General features: G+C 36.8%; 1 protein-coding gene across 2 annotated transcripts; it reads left to right on the top strand.

Annotated features, from left to right (window-relative positions):
- Positions 1-226: 226 nt before the first annotated feature.
- LOC100266147 (cyclin-T1-3) lies at positions 227-20327 on the top strand. 2 transcript variants are annotated; one of them, XM_002281072.5, is made up of 7 exons: positions 227-379; positions 3230-3572; positions 4380-4461; positions 17746-17880; positions 17970-18145; positions 18249-18400; positions 19508-20327. In XM_002281072.5, the coding sequence occupies exons 2-7, from the start codon at positions 3343-3345 to the stop codon at positions 20059-20061; spliced, it is 1329 nt and encodes a 442-aa protein (XP_002281108.1). In that variant the 5' UTR covers positions 227-379; positions 3230-3342; the 3' UTR covers positions 20062-20327. The 2 variants fall into 2 exon arrangements, with proteins under 2 accessions (XP_002281108.1, XP_019072364.1); XM_019216819.2 differs by lacking the exon at positions 3230-3572 and having other exon boundaries at positions 228-379.
- The last annotated feature ends 1536 nt before the right edge of the window (positions 20328-21863 follow it).

Genomic DNA, 21863 nt, shown 5'->3' with positions numbered 1-21863 from the left:
TGATTGGATCAAGTTGCAGGCTTGCAGCCTTACCATTTGTTTGTCGCTTGGCTTACACCGTTGTTTGTGATTATAATAATTCCAAATTGGACCGGCCCAAACTCAGCTGAATCCATATGATACTGTTGGGGCCGGTAGGGCTGATCCCGGCCCAGACCGTTAGACGTGGACTTTGTACGCGGTATGTTTGCGCGTAGAAACATGCAGAGTTGTAGAAGCACTATTATGCAAGAGGGAGTCAACTTCAAGTCGTCAACTGAATTATAAGTTGTTAACGGTAGCTTCAGCTTAGGGTTTTCTCTTAAGGTTTAACCCCACGTGTCTGAGTGTTCGTCTTCTTCTATTACGCTGCGCCTGGTTTAGGAGAAATTTACTTCAAGTAAGTGAATTTTGGGTTGATGTTCTTTTTGCTTTCTTCCGATGCATATTTTTGGAAAATAAAGGGAGTATTGATTTGGTTTTCTTCCGGAATTTTGATACGTTCGAGCAAATTGATGGAATTTTACTTTAAAATGATTAATTTCGTTTATTTTGTGTGAATCGTCGATCTCTGTGTTGATTTCATGCTTGATTTGTGGGGGCTCGTTGTTTTAGCTCCGATTCTATGTTTGGAAAACCTTAAAATACTTACCATGTTTGGCTAAGGATATGGAAAAGAGAGACTTCCTTGCCCTTATAGGCATATGTAATTTTATTTTCTCTGTTTTTTAGAAATTTTTGTCAGATAATGTGAAAATTTTGAATTCTTGGTACATTTATCACAAACAGGGGAAATCAACCTGGCTGCTTTTAGTAACTGCAGAAAATTTCTGGGAATCTTTATAAATCTTGATAAGGATAATATTATTGTAATGCAGAAAAGCATACAAACCCTAGTACATCCCAAGTAAATGAATCCCCCAAAGAAAACAAAAAAACGGGAAACATCATATCCAGCCTGAAGCTGAAGAAAATAGAAGAAAAATAGCTTTGCACAGGGAACTACAACTCAAACTCCTTTTATATTTTTTATGAAATCCAACAAGAGCCTTGTGATCTGAAGTTGATATAATGACCATAGAAAAAAAGGAGTGCAAAGACATTTGTTTAAGCTTTCATATGATATTTTCTAGGCTCTCAACATTCTTCTATTGTGCTCTTTCCACTGCTCCCTCCCAAAATGCTTATCATGACTACAGGCCACATCTTTTTCTTCACTCTCCCCATGAACCTGCCTTTTCAATCTGCCAACATTTGTTTCGAGTTTTCGAAGATAACCTAGAGAGCTGTTGATCTCCGATTTCATATGCTCCACATGGACCTATCATCCTGTGCCATGTGTTGCAATGCAACACATTGAACTTCTTGTTGAATTGCCCAGAATACATTGCTACATGGCCAATGGTCCAGTGCCATGTGTACTGAATAGTTATCCATTTACATGATTTTGTGCACATTGCAATGTTTCATACTTGCTTTGCATCATTATCTCCAATACACCATGTTAAGCTGAAAGTTGAACTTGGCATAGCTACCTACCCATTTGGATAGTTGCCCATGCAACATGGAAACTTGCCTATGACAGATCCTGAAGTAATTTTCCCTATTATCTACGGATAGGAGATAACTTGTCCATGAGATGTTACTCATTTTTTTCCATAAATGACAAAAGGAAGGATGCCATTCCCCCTTGATTTCTAGAAGTGATCTCTTAAGGGAGGTATGGACTCAACCCTTCAGTGGTAGCGTGAATCTGATCCTTCAGAGGTAGCATGGACCTTACTTCTTAGTGAATAATGTGGGTGTGATGATGTAAACCACAACATACATTCCCCTGCACCCAATGTGCTTTGAAAATACTGTGAATGTACTGCTTTTTCAATGCAAAGATGGTCTGTCATTGTTCATTCTACTCCATGGCCACTCCAGTTGTGTCCACATTGAGGACATCTTTTGGGACAGGACACCTTGATGTTATTATGTCCATTCAAATCAAGAGCCAAGTTTGAGAGATCCTACGTGTACTCGGTGCATATCAATGGTGGACTTAGCGATCTTACTATTGGATACTTGAGACTAGGCAAGGGTCTTGATTTGGTAGATGGAACTAGACTCACATCAAGGTGAGATAGAATGTACATGTATTGGGCTTGTATCAACCGAATTAAGAGGAGGCAAGACCCATCACAATGAAAAGGTGCGTTACCTCCTCATGCATAATGTTGGGTCAAGTGTTGATCTATGGCAAGTTTAGGCCTCCTAAGCTTGTAGGCCTAACAGGATTCTCATTAATTGGAACAGCTTTCACAGGCCTGACCTTTTTGGCCTGACAATCAACAAAGGCAATGCACTTGATTATGCATTTCCAACAAATGGGTGTAATCTTGAGCATCTACATTTAGAGCCCTTGGTGTGTTTAGAAATTCAACCATCTGTAGGAGCTCCTAAGCCCATCACTGAGGGTTTTTTTCTAAGTGCTTTGTCCCACTTGGGACCACCGCCAACTCACACACCTTTCCCTCTCTGTCTGCTTTACTCTTCCCTTAATTGGTTGATATTTTACCGTTCCTGTGGCTTACCTTCCATTTCCATCAAGAACTCCAAAAATAGAAAGAACAAGGGTTGACAAGAGATAAGCTTCCAAGCAATGATTCAGTGAATGACCTCCAGTTTCAATGTCCAATTTCAGATGCAATACCAATTTCGGATGGTTCACCATCTTTTGACTAATTTGTTGATAGTTAATAGTCTAGTCCTAGCTGCAGCATGAACAAAGAATACCACATTTGTAGGAATCACATGGCCCCAGATCTCTATTTGCAAAATCATCCGCTCTCCTTTTCAAACTTTCTTATAGAAAGATTTAACTAAGGGATTCTTATCCGAGAAATCTTGCAGGTTATTTGTTCTGGGAGAACCTGTTTGGTGGTTTAACTGCTTGGGAAGTACATGAATTGTTCTTGTCATCTAAACCAACAAATTTCCCTGGGAAGGATCAGTGATAAGAAATTTTGGTCTGCTTTAAGTTGTTATTTACATATATGTGGTCTTTGTTTGGTCCATTCTATTACTGTTTTTTAGCATACAATAATCAATATAGCCAGTAAAGGTGCTGTCCCTTTTTTTTTTTGGTTTTTTTCTTTTTGTTTTTTGCCTGTTTTGTCTCTGAAAACAATCTTGTTCCTAGCTTTTTATGTGCATGATCAATATATCAATGATATCTTATTAGCTTTTTTTTTTCTCCCTGCAGGAAATTAGTCTGCCCTAGAGAGAGAGAGAGAGAGCTGCTAAATAAACAGGGCTTCAACAGTTGTATTTTAGGTTCACAATTCCCTTTTGTTTCCTTGGGAATAGAAGGTGACCATGTCTGAACAGTTACGAAGAAATCCTTCTCAGCATGGAATTGCAAGAGATGCAATTAGCTTGTACATGCCAGAAGAGCCTCAGTGCTCTGCACGTAAGTGGTACTTCAGTATACAAGAAATAGAAAATCATTCTCCATCTCGGAAGGATGGCATTGACCCTAAGAAGGAAGCACAGTCACGGAAGTTGTATTGTTCATTTCTTTGGGAACTTGGCATGAAGCTTAAAGTGTAAGCTGCAGTTATGATTTGACCATTCATGCCAGTATGTGAGATCTTGTAGTGCTAGAAATCTGAGGTTTTTTTGTGATTGTAAGGTTGACAAGGTTGACTCTCTTCATCTTGTGTTCACATTGTATTAGTTTGTGAAAGATGCCTACTAGCTTTGATGTTAAAACTCGAGTTTGGAGATTGTTTTGTGAATCTGGGTTCAAGTCCCCACCTAAGATTGAAAACATGTCTCGCAGTACCTGTTTACCACTTCAAAAAAGCGTGTGCAGTTGTAGTTTTGTCTAAAGTGTTTCCTTTGCCATCTGTTTCTTGATTTCTATTAACTTTTTTACTCCTTGGTAGTGTGTAGTGGTTGTTTTGATTAGACACCTTAGAGCTATTCAGTAGTTCATGTATGATTAAATGATTCAGGCCTTTGTTTACCTTCAACTTGTTTGGCATCTCCAACTGTTCCATCAATTATCATCTAAGATCCAGCCTAGCTATATGCAATTGGATGCACAAGTCTCCTTTTGACCCACTAATTTTAAGAGTCATCATTTTAAAAATGTCAATCTAACTTCTTTAAAACCCCTTTAATTATCTCAGATGATGTACCTTTCAGAATGTCTCTGTGAGTATTCTTTCAAAGCTGAGTGCTATTGAGTGTGATCTTTCTGTCTTGATCATGTTTTATTTGCTCTTGGGAGCGTACTCCTTTCTGCCATGTTTTATTTTTTTTCACATCCCACCTTAATTCTATATCAAGAAGTTCTTAAGATACTGTTGTGTAACAGAGGTGGTGATTATTGATGTTCAATATTTCAGGCCCCAGGTGGCAATAGCAACTGCACTGATGTTGTGCCATCGCTTTTATCTGCGTCAGTCTCTTGCAAAAAATGATTGGCAGGTACACTTCATAATTCATCTTCTTATGCTTTCTTCCCTATTCCCCGTTGTCTAAAGGACCACTAATTTGAAAGATTCTTGGTGGAATTAACATTCATGAACTATGCTTCTTAGTCTATGCGTCATAGTCTTACATTTATAATTGGGACACAATCTGTGGAACATGATTATGTTTGATTCTAAAAATATTGGTCACTGACTCATTGCAAATTTGACATTTTCATGGTGAGATTGCTTTTCTATTAAATATTAGGGCCCATATTTTAAGAAATATTACCTTGATATTGGGAGATGAATGGTAGCTTCTAATGCATTTATGTTGCCATGTTGGTTTTTTTAATGATATTAGGCATTAGGAAGCTTTGTTAAGAGAGCATCATATTCAACTTTTGCCTGTTAAAATAATGTTGTAGAAATGGTAAGTCAGGAGTTCATATTTACTTCAATGTAAAATTGTGGACATTTTTGTTGGAGTTTGGTTACCATGTTTTTCTCGTAATATTCAGTTGGTAGCTAGTGTAGTTATGTTTCTATTGGAGAATCCGTGCAGTAATTGTTGGATTATACAACCTGTATAGATTGAAATTTAATTTGGGATTAAATTAGTTGACTTGGTATTTGTTTCCTATAATTAGTGGCTAACTGATTTAGTGGAGTAATTTTAGGCCTAGAATAGAATAATTTCTTTTTCTTTTTCTCATTATAGACATTATAAGTAGGTTGTAAATATATTCAGTGAATACACGAGTATTATTTAGAAATCTTTCTCTGTTTTCATGGTATCAAGTCTTATGCTTAGTAGCCTTTTTTCCTTCCATCGACTGGCCCAATTGCTGGCATTAGTCGTAATTTTTTCCAGCATTAATTGTTGGAATTGTTAGGTCCTTCCAGCCTTCATTGTCGGCATTGGTTCGAAACCTATTTTTCAGTGGCTCCTTTTTTCTAGTGTGTGTTTCCTTCCTTGGTGTGGATTTGGTTGTACAACTAAGTCCCAGCCCCCCACCCCTATAAAGGGGAAAAAAACACCCAAATTTTGCCCTCCTCATTACAGTAATCCCATCCTATTTCCGGTTTTCTCAATATGACAGAACAATCTCCTATCTCTTCCACCACTTCCCAAACAAATATAAACACTCAAAACCAGAAGAATTCCGGAGTATTTCAACCACATTTAAACTAAATGGAGGCAATTACCTAGAGTGGTCACAATTGGAAAAAACTTACCTGAAAGGAAAAGGAAAATTGAGTCATTTACTTGGGCCAAAGATAAGAAAGAATGACCCAAAATTCAATGCTTTGGATGACTAGGATTTTCTAATAATATTCTGATTATAGAACTCAATGCAACTAGGGATCAACATAGCTTGTATGTTCCTCTCTACAAGGTAGATTTGAGAAGTCGTCAAAATTATTCAAAGGTTAGAGATGCTGGTCAAATTCATGAAGTACAGATTAGAATTCATGATACCAAACAAGATAATTTTCAGTGCTTGAATATTACAATGTTATATGATATTTATGGCTTGGATCAAATGCATATCAGAATTTAAAAATGGAGTGCAGTAAAAAACCAGAAGAATTCCGGAGTATTTCAACCACATTTAAACTAAATGGAGGCAATTACCTAGAGTGGTCACAATTGGAAAAAACTTACCTGAAAGGAAACGGAAAATTGAGTCATTTACTTGGGCCAAAGATAAGAAAGAATGACCCAAAATTCAATGCTTTGGATGACTAGGATTTTCTAATCATATTCTGATTATAGAACTCAATGCAACTAGGGATCAACATAGCTTGTATGTTCCTCTCTACAAGGTAGATTTGAGAAGTCGTCAAAATTATTCAAAGGTTAGAGATGCTGGTCAAATTCATGAAGTACAGATTAGAATTCATGATACCAAACAAGATAATTTTCAGTGCTTGAATATTACAATGTTATATGATATTTATGGCTTGGATCAAATGCATATCAGAATTTAAAAATGGAGTGCAGTAAAAAACCAGAAGAATTCCGGAGTATTTCAACCACATTTAAACTAAATGGAGGCAATTACCTAGAGTGGTCACAATTGGAAAAAACTTACCTGAAAGGAAAAGGAAAATTGAGTCATTTACTTGGGCCAAAGATAAGAAAGAATGACCCAAAATTCAATGCTTTGGATGACTAGGATTTTCTAATAATATTCTGATTATAGAACTCAATGCAACTAGGGATCAACATAGCTTGTATGTTCCTCTCTACAAGGTAGATTTGAGAAGTCGTCAAAATTATTCAAAGGTTAGAGATGCTGGTCAAATTCATGAAGTACAGATTAGAATTCATGATACCAAACAAGATAATTTTCAGTGCTTGAATATTACAATGTTATATGATATTTATGGCTTGGATCAAATGCATATCAGAATTTAAAAATGGAGTGCAGTAAAGATACGATAATGTATTAAGAGTTCATTGAAAGGGAGAGAGTTTTTATTTCTTGGTTAGTTTATATGATGATTTTGATTAAATTATAATCCAAATTCTTAGTAAAGAAACTCTTCATCCCTTAAGGGAAACTTTTGCAATTGTTAGAAGGGAAAAAGAGATAAAAAGGCATTGTGTTAGATCAAAACCTTACAGATGGATCAACATTAGTCACTGCCTAATTGAAATCGTTGTCGTTGCTACTGGCCAGACCACTAGTATTGCTACTGCTGCCTAGGCCACAGACATTAGAAGGAATAAGGGCAGAAGGTCTAGTGACAAGGACTCTCACTGGTGTATTTACTACCGGAAGCTGAAACATACAAGAGTCATATTACTAACTCCATAGAAAGCCTCCAAATGTTTTTGGAAGAGAAAATGGAGGCTGAGAAGGAAACCACAGGTACAAATGTCAAGTTAATCTTGCTAACATTGATGAAAAACTCTCATACAATAATGTCAGCTTAGTGGGAGAATTGAATGAAGATGTCAAAAATTAAAGCAATTCATATCATAACTTGAGAAGCCAAGGGGGACAACATGTTATGCTCAAATAGGTAAGCATTTTCTCACCCTAAATGTCTTAAAAGAACGGTTTTCAAGCCCTTAGATTATGACTTAGGACCTTTGGCCCATATGACTAATTCTTTGAGTTGCTTCCTAACCTACAACTCATGCTTGAGAAGTCAAAAAATCAAAAATGCAAATGAAAACTGTCACCATAGCTGGTTGAGGAAATATTTCTGTCTAAAAATGTTTTGCATTGTTCTAAGCTCTCTATTAACTTTTTCATTTCTAGAATCGCCACAAATCTGAATTGCCATGTGCATTTCACACCTTTTGAGTGTACTTTACAGGAATTTTGTATTTGGAAGATGATTGAGTGTGCTAAAGAGAAAGATGGACAGTATTTTGCTTGAAGCTAAAAGTGGTGCAATAGGCTCATGCCTCTCTCCTAGTCCAAAAAAACTAAAGTTTGGTTATTCCATCTTCGCCTTTGTCATCCACCATTTACCTTATTAAACAAGATGTTTCCTAGTGTGTTTAAAAAATTAGACATTCAAAATTTTTATTGTGATGTCTGTGAACTTGATTAGCACCTTCGACTATCTTTTCCTTAGTTCTATTTGTTTCAATTTAATTCACAAAGATGTTTGATGGCATACAAAGGTCCAAAGCATTTCCAAGGTAAGGTGGTTAATACCTTTTATTGATAATTGTATGAGAGTTAATTAGGTTTACCTTATGAAACAAAATTTGAATGTTAGTACTATGTTTCATGTTTATCATAAAATGATGAGTACCCAATTTAATTAAGAAAATCTAAACCTCGAGACCTAATAGTGGGAGGGAATGCTTTAACCAACATCTATCACCATACTTACAACAAGAAAGCATTTTTCACCAATCTTCTTGTAGTGATACCCCACAACATAATGATATAGCAAAGAGAAAAAACAAACATCTGCTTGAAATCACTAGAGCCTTGATTTTCCAAATGAATGTTCCCAAAACCTATTGCGGGTAAGTTATCCTTACTATTACTTATCTTATAAACAAATTACCCTTTCAAGTTTTTGACTTCCAATCACCTGTTAGGGGCTATCTTATTAACAAATTACCCTCTCAAGTTCTTGACTTCCAATCACCCATGAGTTAACTTTGTAAGTTCTATCCCTAATTTGATGGTTATAGTTGTATACCTCCTAGAATTTTTGGTTGTGTAGCCTTCATTCATATTCATGCTCACTAAAGAACAAAACTTGATCCTAGAGCCCCAAAGTGTGTATTAAAAAAGGATATAAATGCTATCATCCGACTTTCAAGAAAATTTTCATGTCTATAGATGTTACCTTTATGAAAATTAGTCATTTTTTTTTCAACCTTATCTTTAGCAGGAGCCATTTGTAGAAGGTAAGAAGTTTTTTTCTAAGTTTGTTTGTCTACTATATTAAAATTGCCCATGGGTCTGACTTCAAACCAGTGTTTGTTTTTATCCTAAGCTCTTAGAGTCATTCCTTAATTCATTTGTAAGACTCACCTAAACTCACTAATTTTGAACTTGCGGTTCCTAAATCTATTATTCTTGATTATGTCGTCTAAAGGAGAGAACAAGAGAGATATGCTACACACAGTTCAAGGTTTACTCTAGGAGAATGCAATATTCTCTTGAATCTTGAAGTGTTGCTCCAATTGTCATCTCAGAAGAAGGAACTGAAACTCAACTTGAGTCAAGTTCTAATGTGTTTGATGATCTTCATTTACCTATTTGTTACCGATTTTAACACCACCAACATGCCCAAAATTGTTCAAGTGGCATTAGGGATTGGAGGAAGGTAATGCAAGAGGAAATGAGTGCATTGATACTTGAGAGACTATGATCATCCTTCTTGGAATAAACAGGCTGGGTATAAATTAGTGTTTATGGTAAAGTACAAGGCAAATAAGACACTTGAAAGGCATAATAAGATTAGTAGCTAAGGGATATACTCAGACTTTTAGTATAGATTACCAAGAAACCTTTGCTCCTATGGCAAAGATGAATACTATTCATACATTGCTATCCTTTGTTACTAACTTTGATTGGTTCTTGCAACAGTTTGATGTAAAGAATGCATTCCTCTATGGGAATTTAGAGGATGGGGTTTATATGGAGATACCAGCTGGTCTAGAATAAAATTTCAAGTGGAACAAGGTCTGTTGGGTTGAAGAAGGTTTTGTATGGGCTTAAACAGTTCCTTAGAACTTGGTTTGGAAGGTTTACTAAAGCAAATGAAGAACATGAATTATATCTAAAGCCACGAGGACCATACACTATTTGTTAAACATTCGAAGAATGGAAAAATAACCGTTCTTGTTGAGCTGTAAATAGAATAGGAAAATTATTTTCCTATTATGTTAGTTTCCTATTTCTATAAATAAATAGTTTTATGATTTAGGAATAAGTTAGTTTAGGAACAAGTGAGTTTCCTATTATGTCTCTTGTTTCCTATTTCTTCTCTTATAATCTCCTATATAAACTGTGTATAATCAATCCAATAGATAGAACTTATTATTATTCATCCCATATTTCGTGTTAGTTCTCATTATTTGTGTTGATGATATCATTGTGATAGGAAATAATTTAGAAGAAATGTGGAGATTAAAAGAGATGTTGGAAAAAAAGTTTGAAATTAAAACCTAGGAAGACTTAAATACTTTCTAGGGATTGAAGTTACTCGGTCAAATGAGGGAATTGTGATTTCACAACACATGTATATTTTAAATCTCCTTAGAGAAACCAAATTGTTGGGGTGTAAGTTGGTAAATACACCCATATGGTTAGTTAATTTACCTATCACATAGTAGACCTGATATAGCACATGCTATGAGTACGGTGGGCTAATTTATGCACAATCCCAATGATGTACGCATGGAGGTAAGTTGCTCAGATACATACTTCAAGTTAACTCCTAACAATGGTATTTTGTTTCAGAAAACTAGGAGGATGACACTTTTGGTTTATAGAGATGCTAATTCTGCATGATCAGTCATCATTAAGTTGTTAACATCTAGCTAATGTACATTCTTAGGAGGGAATTTGGTAACTTGGAGAAGTAAGAAATACTTTGTGGTTGCCAGGTCGAGTGTTGAAGCAAAATTTCAAGCCATGGCACATAGACTCTGGATAAAAATTATTTTTAGTAATCTTAGAATAAGTTGGGAAGGTTTTACGAAACTTTATAGAGATAACAAGTTGGGTTTTGGTATAGCCTATAATCCAGTTCAATGTAACTGAATTAAGCACGTTAAAGTCAATCTTCATTTTACCAAAGAGAAACCGGATGGTGGGTTGATATACACCCCCTATATATTCTCAAAAAGACAGTTAACCAACATACTGCCTAAGGGACCTGCAGCTCAACCATTCCAATCTATCACAAACAAGTTGAGAGTGAAGACCTTTTACTCGCCAACTTGAGGGGAGTGTTGGAGAATGCATGCAGTTGCTTGATTGTACAGTTTGTATACGTTGGGATTTAATTTGGGATTGTTTCTTTTTCTGTATGGTTGGCTTGGTATTTATTTCCTATAATTAGTAGCTGATTTAGTGGAGTAATTGTAGGTCTGAAGTGGAATAATTTCCTTTTCTTTTTTCCTTGTAAACATTATAAATAGGCTGTAAATATATTTAATACATAGACAAGTATTATTCAAAAACCATTCTCTATTTTCATTCTCTTTGGAACTTACTTAAGAGAGTCCAAGGAAAGTTTCCATGTTTTATAGTTGAGGTACATGCAACTTTGTTTTCTATATTGAAAGAAAGGGGTGGCTAATACACATATGGAATAAGAAGCCACTGCAATCTATAGGTGGTGTAAATTTAATTTTAACTGGCTTGATATATGTTTTTTCATATTAATAACTCAAGGTAGCATAAGTGTTCAATAAATAAATAAACATGTATGTATATATATACACATATAAATAAACAAAAACAGGTACCCTTAGAATGTGGTTCTCTTGTATTATTTTATCTTCCTTCATTGAAATTGCTGAGATTGATTTGATTACATGATTCAAAGGATTAATTGGCAAGTCACAACTTGCTTATGCAATAGTTGTACGAAGAGGTTGGAGCTTGATGAAATACTAGTATTTTCAAGTTGACTTGAGTATTAAATTTTGATTCTATTTAGATGGATATGCTTTTGTGGAAATTCGGTATGATTTGAATGGTGATTTGTAGGATATTGTGGGAAAGATTAAGGCTCCAATTGTGGCAGATATTGTGGTGATTTGTGTGATTTTATTTTTTCCATATTTGTATTTTTTCCATATTTTGCTCCATGTGTATATGTTAAATAGGGACCCGATTATGTAAACATATACAATAGAATGAATTTTTGAGTGATTCTCAGTTTCTTCATGGTATCAAAGCATGGTTTGCTCTAAAACCCTAATCAATCGATGGCTGCCCAAAAAGGAGACGTCATGAGTCCAGTCAATCGGCAACCCATGAAAAAAAGTCGGAGATAAACTCCACAATGGGTTCGGTCGGTGCATTCGACAACTCTCCACTCCATCTTACCGTTGAAAAATTGAACGATAAGAATTACAAAAAGTGGACGCAGACAATCAAACTTGTTATTAACGGAAAGGGAAAGTAAGGGTTTCTTATCGGCGAGACTCGGCGACCACCTCCAACCGATGTAGCAGCATCCCAGAAATGGCAGTCCGAAAATTCCTTCATCACCTCATGCTTGATTAACTCCATGAAGCCAGTCATTGGCAAAACTTATATGTTCCTCCCGACGGCAAAGGATGTGTGGGATGCGATATGGGAAACATATTCCGATGCCGAGAATGCTTCCCAAATCTTTAAACTCAAGACACAGCTCTGGCAGATGAAGCAAGGAGATCGGGAAGTCACAGAATACTACACCGAGATGTTGGGTTTGTGGCAAGATCTCGATCTCAACTGCGAAGAGGAATGGGAGTGCATGGGTGATAGTATGCGGTTCAAGAAGAAGATGGAGAACGAGAGGGTCTTCGAGTTTCTAGCGGGGCTGAACCGCGAGCTTAACGGCGTCAGGAGCAAAGTACTTAGTCGTCGGCCGTTGCCCTCCATCCGAGAGGTCTTCTCTAAGGTGCGATGAGAGGAAAGCAGAAGGAGAGTGATGTTGAGGGAACATCTCTTGTCTGGGCCCGAGGCTTCAGCCCTTGTAACCCGTGGGCCTCATGCTGGATTTGGTGGGCCTCACTTTGGATCAGGCCCAAGACAATCCAAGAGGACTTATTGTGAGCATTGTAAGAAATTGGGCCACACTAAAGACACTTGCTGGACTTTACACAGCAAGCCCCCGGATTGAAAGCCCATAGTCATCAGATCTCCACCGAAACCCAGGCAGACAAAACACCCATAGAAATTCATCAATCAACTTCTAGTGTGGGTTTAAATTTCGACCAACTTGCGAAATTATATGAATTTTTTTCTAATTTCCAAGCCTCTGGTCAGTCTTCTACTACTCTATCCTCTGGTTCTTTGGCCCACAAAGGTACCTTTCTGACAACACTTAGCACCATGTTTCATATTACTCCCTGGATTATTGACTCTGGTGCATCTGATCATATGACTGATGCTCATCATTTATTTTCTACATACTCTCCCCGTGCCGGTAATTTAAAAGTAAAAATTATAGATGGTACTTTATCCCTAGTTGCTGGCAAAGGGAGTATTCGTATTTCTAAGTCTATTACTCTCAACCATGTCCTACATGTACATATTTATCTTGCAATTTGCTGTTTATTAGCCAGTTTACCAAACAGTCTAATTGCTCAGCTAAATTCCTACCCTTTCATTGTGTTTTTCAAGACCTATCATCGGGGAAGATGATTGGTAGTGCTAAGGAACGTGAGGGTCTATATTACTTCGATGAAACTGATGTGCGTGGATAGTGTTCTCTTACTGTTTGTAATTATGCATCTCGTCCTAGGGACAGTGAACTTTTGTTATGGGACAAAAGGATGGGTCATCCTAGTTTTCAGTACTTAAAACATTTATTTCTTTCACTATGTTCAAATAAAGCTTCATTGGATTTTCAGTGTGGAGTGTGTGAACTTGCCAAACATCATCGGGCGTCTTTTCTTAAATCTAAGTATAGACTTTCCATACCATTTACTCTAATTCATAATGATTTATGGGGACCCTTACCTACCCCTAATAGGACCCATAAAAAATGGTTTATTACTTTTATTGATGATCACACTCGCCTGTGTTAGGTATATTTGTTGACTGATAAAATTGAGGTTCGATCAGTCTTCATGAACTTTCACTCTATGATACAAACTCAATTTCACACCAAAATTCAAATTCTTCGTACTGATAATGGTACTGAGTATTTCAATCACTTCTTAAGCATTTATCTACAAGAAAATAGTATTATCCATCAAAGTTCTTCCGTTGACACCCCTCAGCAAAATGGGATTGTAGAACTGAAAAATTGACATATTCTTGAAGTTGTTCGTGCCTTGTTGTTTACCTCTCACATGCCCTTATAATTTTGGGGTGACTCCATTTTGACAGCCACATACCTTATTAACCGAATGCCTAGTCAGGTCCTATCTTTTGTCACACCCCTCTAGAAATTCCAAGAGTTTTTTCCTCATTCTAGACTCGGTGCACATCTTCCACTTCGTGTCTTTGGGTCCACTGTGTTTGTCCACACTCACGGACCTAAGTGGAACAAATTGGATCCTAGAGCACTTAAATGTGTCTTTCTTGGCTACTCTTCCACACAAAAGGACTACAAATGCTATGACCCAATTTCATAGAAGCTATATGTTAGCCTAGATGTCATTCTTTTAGCATACTCCCTACTACTTGCTTCAGGGGGAGTCCGTGAGTGAAGTTCGACCACCCTTGACCTTAGAGTACCTCGATGTTACTATGTTTGAATCCACTCCGTGCCTTATATTTACCCTTTCGCCTAATACAAAAAAACATTTGAACTTAGGAGGAGATACAGAATTACAGACAAATAAGGAAACACTCGTCTACTTAAGGAGGCCAAAATCGAAGTCCAATGAGACACTCATCTCCGAAGCACTAAAAGAGTTAGAACCGGTGATAGTTCCAACCCCTCAGGAGTCTGGCTTCAATCCTGATCAGGTAACAGATGACTTACCCATCATAGTTCAAAGTCGCGGTATCAGTCATTGACTCGGGAGGTCCTGAGGCACATAGGTCTCGGTATCTCGGATCGGTATCGGGTGATACGTAAAAAATTCTAATTTAAGAGCTCAAAATAATTTTAAAAAATTATGAAAATTATTAAAAAATTAAATATAAATAAGTAGAGTGAAAAATTAATAAAATAAACTTCTATTATATTCAAATTATTCAAATTATAATAAAAGCACTCTTGGGATAATTTATAATAATATTAAAAATCTCTAAAAATATTTTAATTTAATCACTTGATAATAAATGTTTCTTATTGAAGATGAAAATAATAAAAAGTAAACTTTTTTTTATAAATTTTTTTAAAATTAAATATTTTGACTTTTAAAAAAAATAATTTTAATTATTAAAAAAATGAAACCATGATTCATCTTTAAAAAAATAAATATATTTTTTCTTATAAAATATTCATTAATTTTAATTTTTATATAAATATTAATTTCCTATTTATTTGATATAAGTCTAATATTCATTATTCATTTTCTATCATTATAATTTTCATCAAATTATTTAAAACCTAAATCCCCACTAAATACTCATTATCTACTTAAAAAAACAAATACATATTATTTAAAACCTAAATCCTCATCTCTATTAAATACCCATAACCCTCATTGACCAGTCAAACACCTATCTCTCTCTCAATATACCCATTTCTCCTCTCAACCAGCTCCTCCGCAGGCCCATTTCTCTCTTCTCCCACTTCCATCAGCCACCTAACATCGTTCTCCTTTGATAACAGCGGTGTCGGAGTCTAGCAACTCTGCCTCCTTCTCATGTCACTTAGTTCCATCTCTGGCAGGAACTTGGGGGATCCGAACAAGCAGGCGTGCTTCTTCAACCTCGCCGGCGACTCTAAGATGCAGGGTTCTAACTCTCTGTACTATATATTTTTCATTTTCGTGGGTTTTGATCCTCTTATCTTCTCCACCATTTCTACTCCAATATTACCTTCTTTTTTTTCCATTACCAATTACCTAAATAGCTAAGTCTCAACATGATCTTGGAGTTGTCTCAACGTTTCCATGGGATTCACTCTGAGACTGTTCATTTATCTTCAATTCAACCGAGTTTGTTCACAAGCTAACAAAATATCCAACTCGGGTATCGGTCCGGTACCGGCCATGGTCGAGGCGGATACGACTCGGCCGAGTCGTACCGGTATCGACTGAGATTTTGAAACCTATTACCCATTGCTCTTCGGAAACAACCTCATTCATATACTCTCCATCCTATCTCGAAATTTGTGTCATTTAATGCTCTTTCTGCAAAGTGTCGTGCTTTTACAACTAACCTTGATAGAATCTAGATTCCTAAAAACATTCAAGAAGCCTTAGAGATTCCAGAATGGAAAGAGGCAGTGATGGAAGAAATAAGGGCATTGGAAAAAAATGGGACTTGGGAAGTGATGACTTTGCCAAGAGGGAAGAAACCAGTGGGTTGTAAATGGGTATTCACAGTGAAATATAAGGCGGATGGCACAGTAAAATGATACAAAGTCCGCTTGGTTGCAAAGGGGTTCACTCAGGCCTACGACATCGACTATACCGAGACATTTGCACCAGTGGCAAAGCTGAACACTATACAAGTTCTTTTATCCTTGGCAGGAAACCTCGACTGGCCTCTCCATCAGTTTGATATCAACAATGCCTTTCTGAATGGTGAGTTGGAAGAAGAAGTGTTTATGATACTACCACCAGGGTTCTGTAAGGAAGAAGAAAAAACCAGGGTATGCAAATTGAAGAAATCTCTGTATGGTCTCAAGCAATCACCGAGAGCATGGTTTGATAGATTTGCAGAGGTGATTAAGAACCAAGGATACCAATAGGGACAGTCGGATCATACTATGTTCTTCAAACAGTCCAACGATGGAAGGATGACCATCCTAATCGTGTATGTCGATGACATCATTTTCACTAGAGATGACACAAGAGAAGTGGAGAGGTTGAAGAAGGTCTTAGCCACAGAGTTTGAGGTAAAAAAATCTAGGTTAAATGCGGTATTTCTTAGGAATGGAAGTCTCCAGATCATGGAAGGGAATTAGTATTTCCCAAAGAAAGTATGTACTTGACTTGTTGACTGAGACCGGCATACTTGGTTGCAAGCCAAGCGATACCCCTATCAAGGCAAAAAAAATGACGGAAAGCGACGAAAAACCCATGGATAGAGAGAGATATCAACGACTAGTAGGTAGACTGATCTACCTTTCTCACACTAGACCAGACATTGCTTTCGCCGTAAGCGTGGTTAGCCAATACATGCATTCACCAAAGGAAAGTCATCTGGAAGCAGTGTATAAGATCCTCAAATACCTAAAGTGTTCTCCAAGGAGAGGACTATTTTTTAAAAAGAGTGACAGTAAGAAGGTAGAGATATATACAGATGCAGATTGGGCGGGATCAGCAGATGACAGAAGGCCTACTACAGGCTACTGTACCTATGTCTGAGGGAATCTAGTAACATGGAGAAGTAAGAAGCAGAGTGTAGTAGCCAGAAGCAGTACCAAGGCTGTATTCAGAGCAGTTGCACAAGGCATGTGTGAAGGACTATGGTTGCAGAAATTGTTGGAAGAACTACACATTACAATAGAGCTCCCCATCAAGCTCTATTGTGACAACAGAGCTACCATTAGTATTTCTCATCATCGTGTTCAGCACGACAAGACCAAACATATAGAAGTGGACAAACACTTTATAAAGGAGAAAATTGAGAAGGGGACTATTTGCATGACTTATATCCCTACAAGGGAACAATTGGTAGATATATTCACCAAGGGGTTACAGAAATCAAGCTTTGAAGATTTTATTTGCAAGTTGGACATAATTAATATCTATGATCCAACTTGAGGGGGAGTGTGGAAATCCGATATGATTTGAATGGTGATTTGTAGGATATTGTGGGAAAGATTGAGGCAGATATTGTGGTGATTTGTGTGATTTTATTTTTGATTTTATTTTTTTCTATATTTTGCTCCCTGTGTATATGTTAAATAGGGACCCAATTATGTAAACATATACAATAGAATGAATTTTTGAGTGATTCTCAATTTCTTCAACTTTATATGCCTTTTTCATATCACAGTGAACCTTTTGCAGATAATTGCAACTGTAAGCATGTTTCTTGCTTGTAAAGCAGAGGAAACACCCCGCTTGCTAAGGGATGTTATTATTATGGCATATGAGATGACTTATAGGTGTGATCCTCCTGCCCTGAAAAGAATCAAGCAGAGAGTATGGTTTCATTGCCCTTACTTCTTGGTTCCTGTGTTTCCCATGTGGTTGCACACTCACACTTGCCTACTGCAACTTTATGTACATAGGAATTTTTTGATAAGCAGAAGGAATTAATATTAATTGGGGAGAGACTTCTACTGGGGACCATTGCTTTTGATCTCAACATCGAACACCCCTACAAGCCAATTGTTGATGCTTTAAAGAGAATGGGGATTTCAAATAATGACCTTGTGAAAGCAGCACAGAATTTAATCAATGACTGGTAATCTTTCTTTGCAAAGTTATCTATATATTACCTAGCATTAGATCCAAGTTTGAATCTCTGCCTTTTGAGGCTTTTAATTCTTCTATGAATGGATCTGTAGGCTTTGCACAACATTGTGCTTGCAGTACAAACCTCATTATATTGCAGCTGGTTCACTGTTTCTTGCTGCCAAATTCCACAAAGTGAAACTTCCTACAGAAAAAGGAAAGGTTTGGTGGCTGCAGTTTGATGTTGCACCTAAACAATTAGAAGGTCAGCAACTACACCTCTTGTATTCCAATTTTTGCTTCATGATTTATGTCTTATGGTCATGAGTGTAAAGTCGTTAGTTAAAAGTTTCTTTTACAAGGAAATATGGGGATATGGGATTTTCTTCTTCAAATTCTTAGTAAGGTTTAAGGTGCATGGGTGGCACAGTCTTCATGCAGGGGGCTCCTAAAGAGACATGAGGATTTTCTAATATTATGTGATCTTATAATCATTTTTGTTGGGATGTAATAATGCTACTCTTAAGCATGTGATGGGTCACCCAAATAATGACTCTTAGAATAGGCCCACGGGGTGTCAAATGCCATAAAAGATTTGGCTTATCCTCACAAGATACCAATTGGTTTTCAAATGAGATAGTTAAAATCTGATCTAACAACTTGTGTCAAATTTGAGGATCATACGTTCGAGTCATGGGAGCATTAGGTTGAGGGAGGGATTGTTGGGGTGAACCAATGCCGCTCATAAGCCCGAGGATAATTTACCCAAATGATGACTCTTAGAACAGGCCTATGAGATGTGATGTTAAATGTCATAAAAGGTTAGGTCTACCCTCACTGGACAACAATTGGTTTTTGATTGAGATGGTCAAAACTCGATCTAATAATTTTCACTAGATGTATTGTTTTACAATGGTTGGAGATACAAAAAGCAAGCAGTCATATGAAGCAATAGACTATATTTCTTTATGATGATCGCAGCGACTGTTTTCCTTTTTTCTAGGAGAACTATTTGGTGTCCTGAGTGGTATATATTGTCATATAAGCTATATATATGGCTATATACCTGGTGGAGATGTATGTTATGGTATATGGGCTGCTTGGGTGACTCCCAGATTTTGGTTTATGTGCTGGTCGCAACTTTATTTTTTCAACTTTTACTCCCTGAAAACCAAAATGATAATCTATCATGCTAGTTTAGGGGAACTTTTGAATGCAGCTAATATCTTTCCCACATTTCTGAAATTTCAGATGCAATTATCTCTTTTTCAACACCTTGTCAGAGTTAGTTCATGTGTGTATGTATGTGTTTATTGTTGTGCTTCTGTTCCTCATGGCTGCCTTCTTAATTGATCTTTATAAATTCTTTCAGAGGTCATTCAACAGATGCGCAAGTTGTTGGAGAACAAAACACAGGCTCCATCTCCTACACACGCAAGGATGACTAAACCTACAGTTGTACTTGGAAACACATCACATTACCCACAACCATGCACTGCTCGGGAATCCAGCCATGGCACTACTGTTGGGAAACCTTTGGTGTCCAAGGGCAGTCTGAATGTGGCCTATAGTGACAGTCACTGCATTGTGAAAGAAGTGATTCAACATCCGACGAGTGGCACTAGTAGTGCAACTAGTGTTGTTGAGGATGGGGATGGTGAGATTCATTCAAGAACAAGAGAATCTGAAAGGAACTCGAGTTACAAGTTTGTTTCCATTTATGGTAAATACAGTAAGATAAATGCAAACCCAAATAAAGAGAATCCTTTGGAAAGGAGATGTTCTACTTCTTCAAAGAGGTCAGCAGTTGCCAGAGGTGATGAGATGTATAGTGAAGTGTGTATAGATGGTGATCTGCGGAAAGGAAGAGAGCAGGGATATGCCAATTCACATAAGAAACAGAGGAGGGTGTTGTTAGGCTTTTGAACTTGAACTGTAGTTTCATGATACTTGCAGAACTAATTTCTGTCTCCTATTCATGTCAGAACAACTATGGGTTGGCAAATGGAATTCATCAAATTAGGTAAGAACTTGTATTAATTCTATGCCATTCTAAGTCATTTTTTTAGTTGTCTGGCCTTGATTTCATCATACAGTGTAATTTGTATTACAGTGAAGGCCCTGCATTTTAAATAGTTGGGCTTTTGTGTATATATGCATGCAAATTATGTAGTGACTAAAAGTTTTTGATCTTTTTTGGGTTCTATATTGATTATGCAATGATGGTTAGTTTGATTCTAATAGAAAGGAGTCAAAAATTAATCCAGAAACATGATTGCAATGGTAGGTCACAACAGAATGGTTTCATAAAAAACAACTCCCCCTTTTTCCTATCTGATCCAGGTGGCACTGCCTAGAAACAACAGGATTTTGATCCCTACAGGTCATCTGGAAAGCAAATTGATTGTGAAGGATTGAGTAACTATGACCCCTTTAAAATATATGACAATAAGCTACCAAGAACCAGGGGTAGTCAAATACAGCAAGTTGGTTTTCTGCTAGCCCTGGTTTTTTCTTTTGAACAGGTTTACTTTAATAAATGTATCTGCATATTTGACTCTTTATTTTGAACTCTCCATTATTTCTTCTTTGCTATCTCCCTTGAATGAAGTAGTTCCTTTCCAGGACACTGAACTCCCATTTTCCATGTAAGCAAGATTTGGGCCCTCAGAAACAATCATAAGAACTCGATAACTTTCACTTTTCTGGTTCTTTCATTGCTACACTCACTTTATTCTGGTTTCTCCATTCTCTTTTTACAAACTGTACATCTTTCTCTGTGGATTTTACATTTAAATGGCTTTATTTAGTTTACTCCACTAATTAAAATGCCTTCTTTTTTCCTGGTACTCACTGCTTAGATATCAATCAGATTTCATCGTCCTTTACTTATTTAAAACATCATTGTTGTCTCTCTTTTTCCTGGAAAAAAAAAAAAAAAAAAAAAAGAAGAGAGAGAGTGATGTTTTTTATTTAGATTGTTAGAGATGAAGCAATTGCAGCAAACTCTTTCGCCCAAAAGTTTCAAAAGGACATTGAATGCAATTTTTTTTTATTTAAAGTGACTGATTAAGAAGTGTGAGATTTTGATTTGAAAATGACAAGTAACCTCTAGTATGTTTTGGATCAGTATGGACATATTTAATATGGGGTTAAGACTGAAAATACAGCCATACTTTGTGATGACACCTGCTCATGGAATATCCTAAAGTTGGAGTTGGAGTTGGACTCTAAAATAAGGAACACATTGATTGGAGGGGTGTCTACTGAGCAATCCCAAATTGATGCCCATGCATTTGAATCTACAAGTTGGCCTCACCCTCTCGCTGTCTCAATCATTCATATGTTAAATCCCCACTCTCATTTTTCCTATTTCATTCTTATAATGTCATTTCCAAACACTTGAGCATGCTCCTGGTCTTCAACACAAGACCCTGCATTTAACCTCATGTGTTGCTTGTTTCATGTAAATTTATTTGTCGAATACAGGCGTCAGGGCAGAGAGCAAGGATTGGGCCTTTTAGGATGGGTTGGGATGGGAACATCATGTGTCGTGCCCAGGTTTTATGGGGCAACATATAACATATTGTTCTTTAATCTGTAAAAGAATCTTGTCCTCTTTCAATCAAATCTTATGTCCTCTTTTCACTACTATAAAGTTGATCACTGTAGAAAAGCCGGTCTTATATTTTTGAACTTTGGAGATGGACCGACCGACACACACACAC

Source organism: Vitis vinifera, chromosome 18 (genome assembly GCF_030704535.1).
Source record: "Vitis vinifera cultivar Pinot Noir 40024 chromosome 18, ASM3070453v1".
Taxonomy (NCBI): Eukaryota; Viridiplantae; Streptophyta; class Magnoliopsida; order Vitales; family Vitaceae; genus Vitis; species Vitis vinifera.
Note: the sequence above shows the minus strand (reverse complement) of the source record. Positions and strands in the feature narration are given on the sequence as shown.

Coding starts and splice junctions, on each gene's coding strand:
- LOC100266147 (XM_002281072.5), top strand. CDS start 3,343: ATGTCTGAACAGTTACGAAGAAATCCTTCTCAGCATGGAATTGCAAGA. Junction 3,573..4,379: donor CTTGGCATGAAGCTTAAAGT/GTAAGCTGCAGT, acceptor TCAATATTTCAG/GCCCCAGGTGGCAATAGCAA. Junction 17,881..17,969: donor TGAAAAGAATCAAGCAGAGA/GTATGGTTTCAT, acceptor TTATGTACATAG/GAATTTTTTGATAAGCAGAA.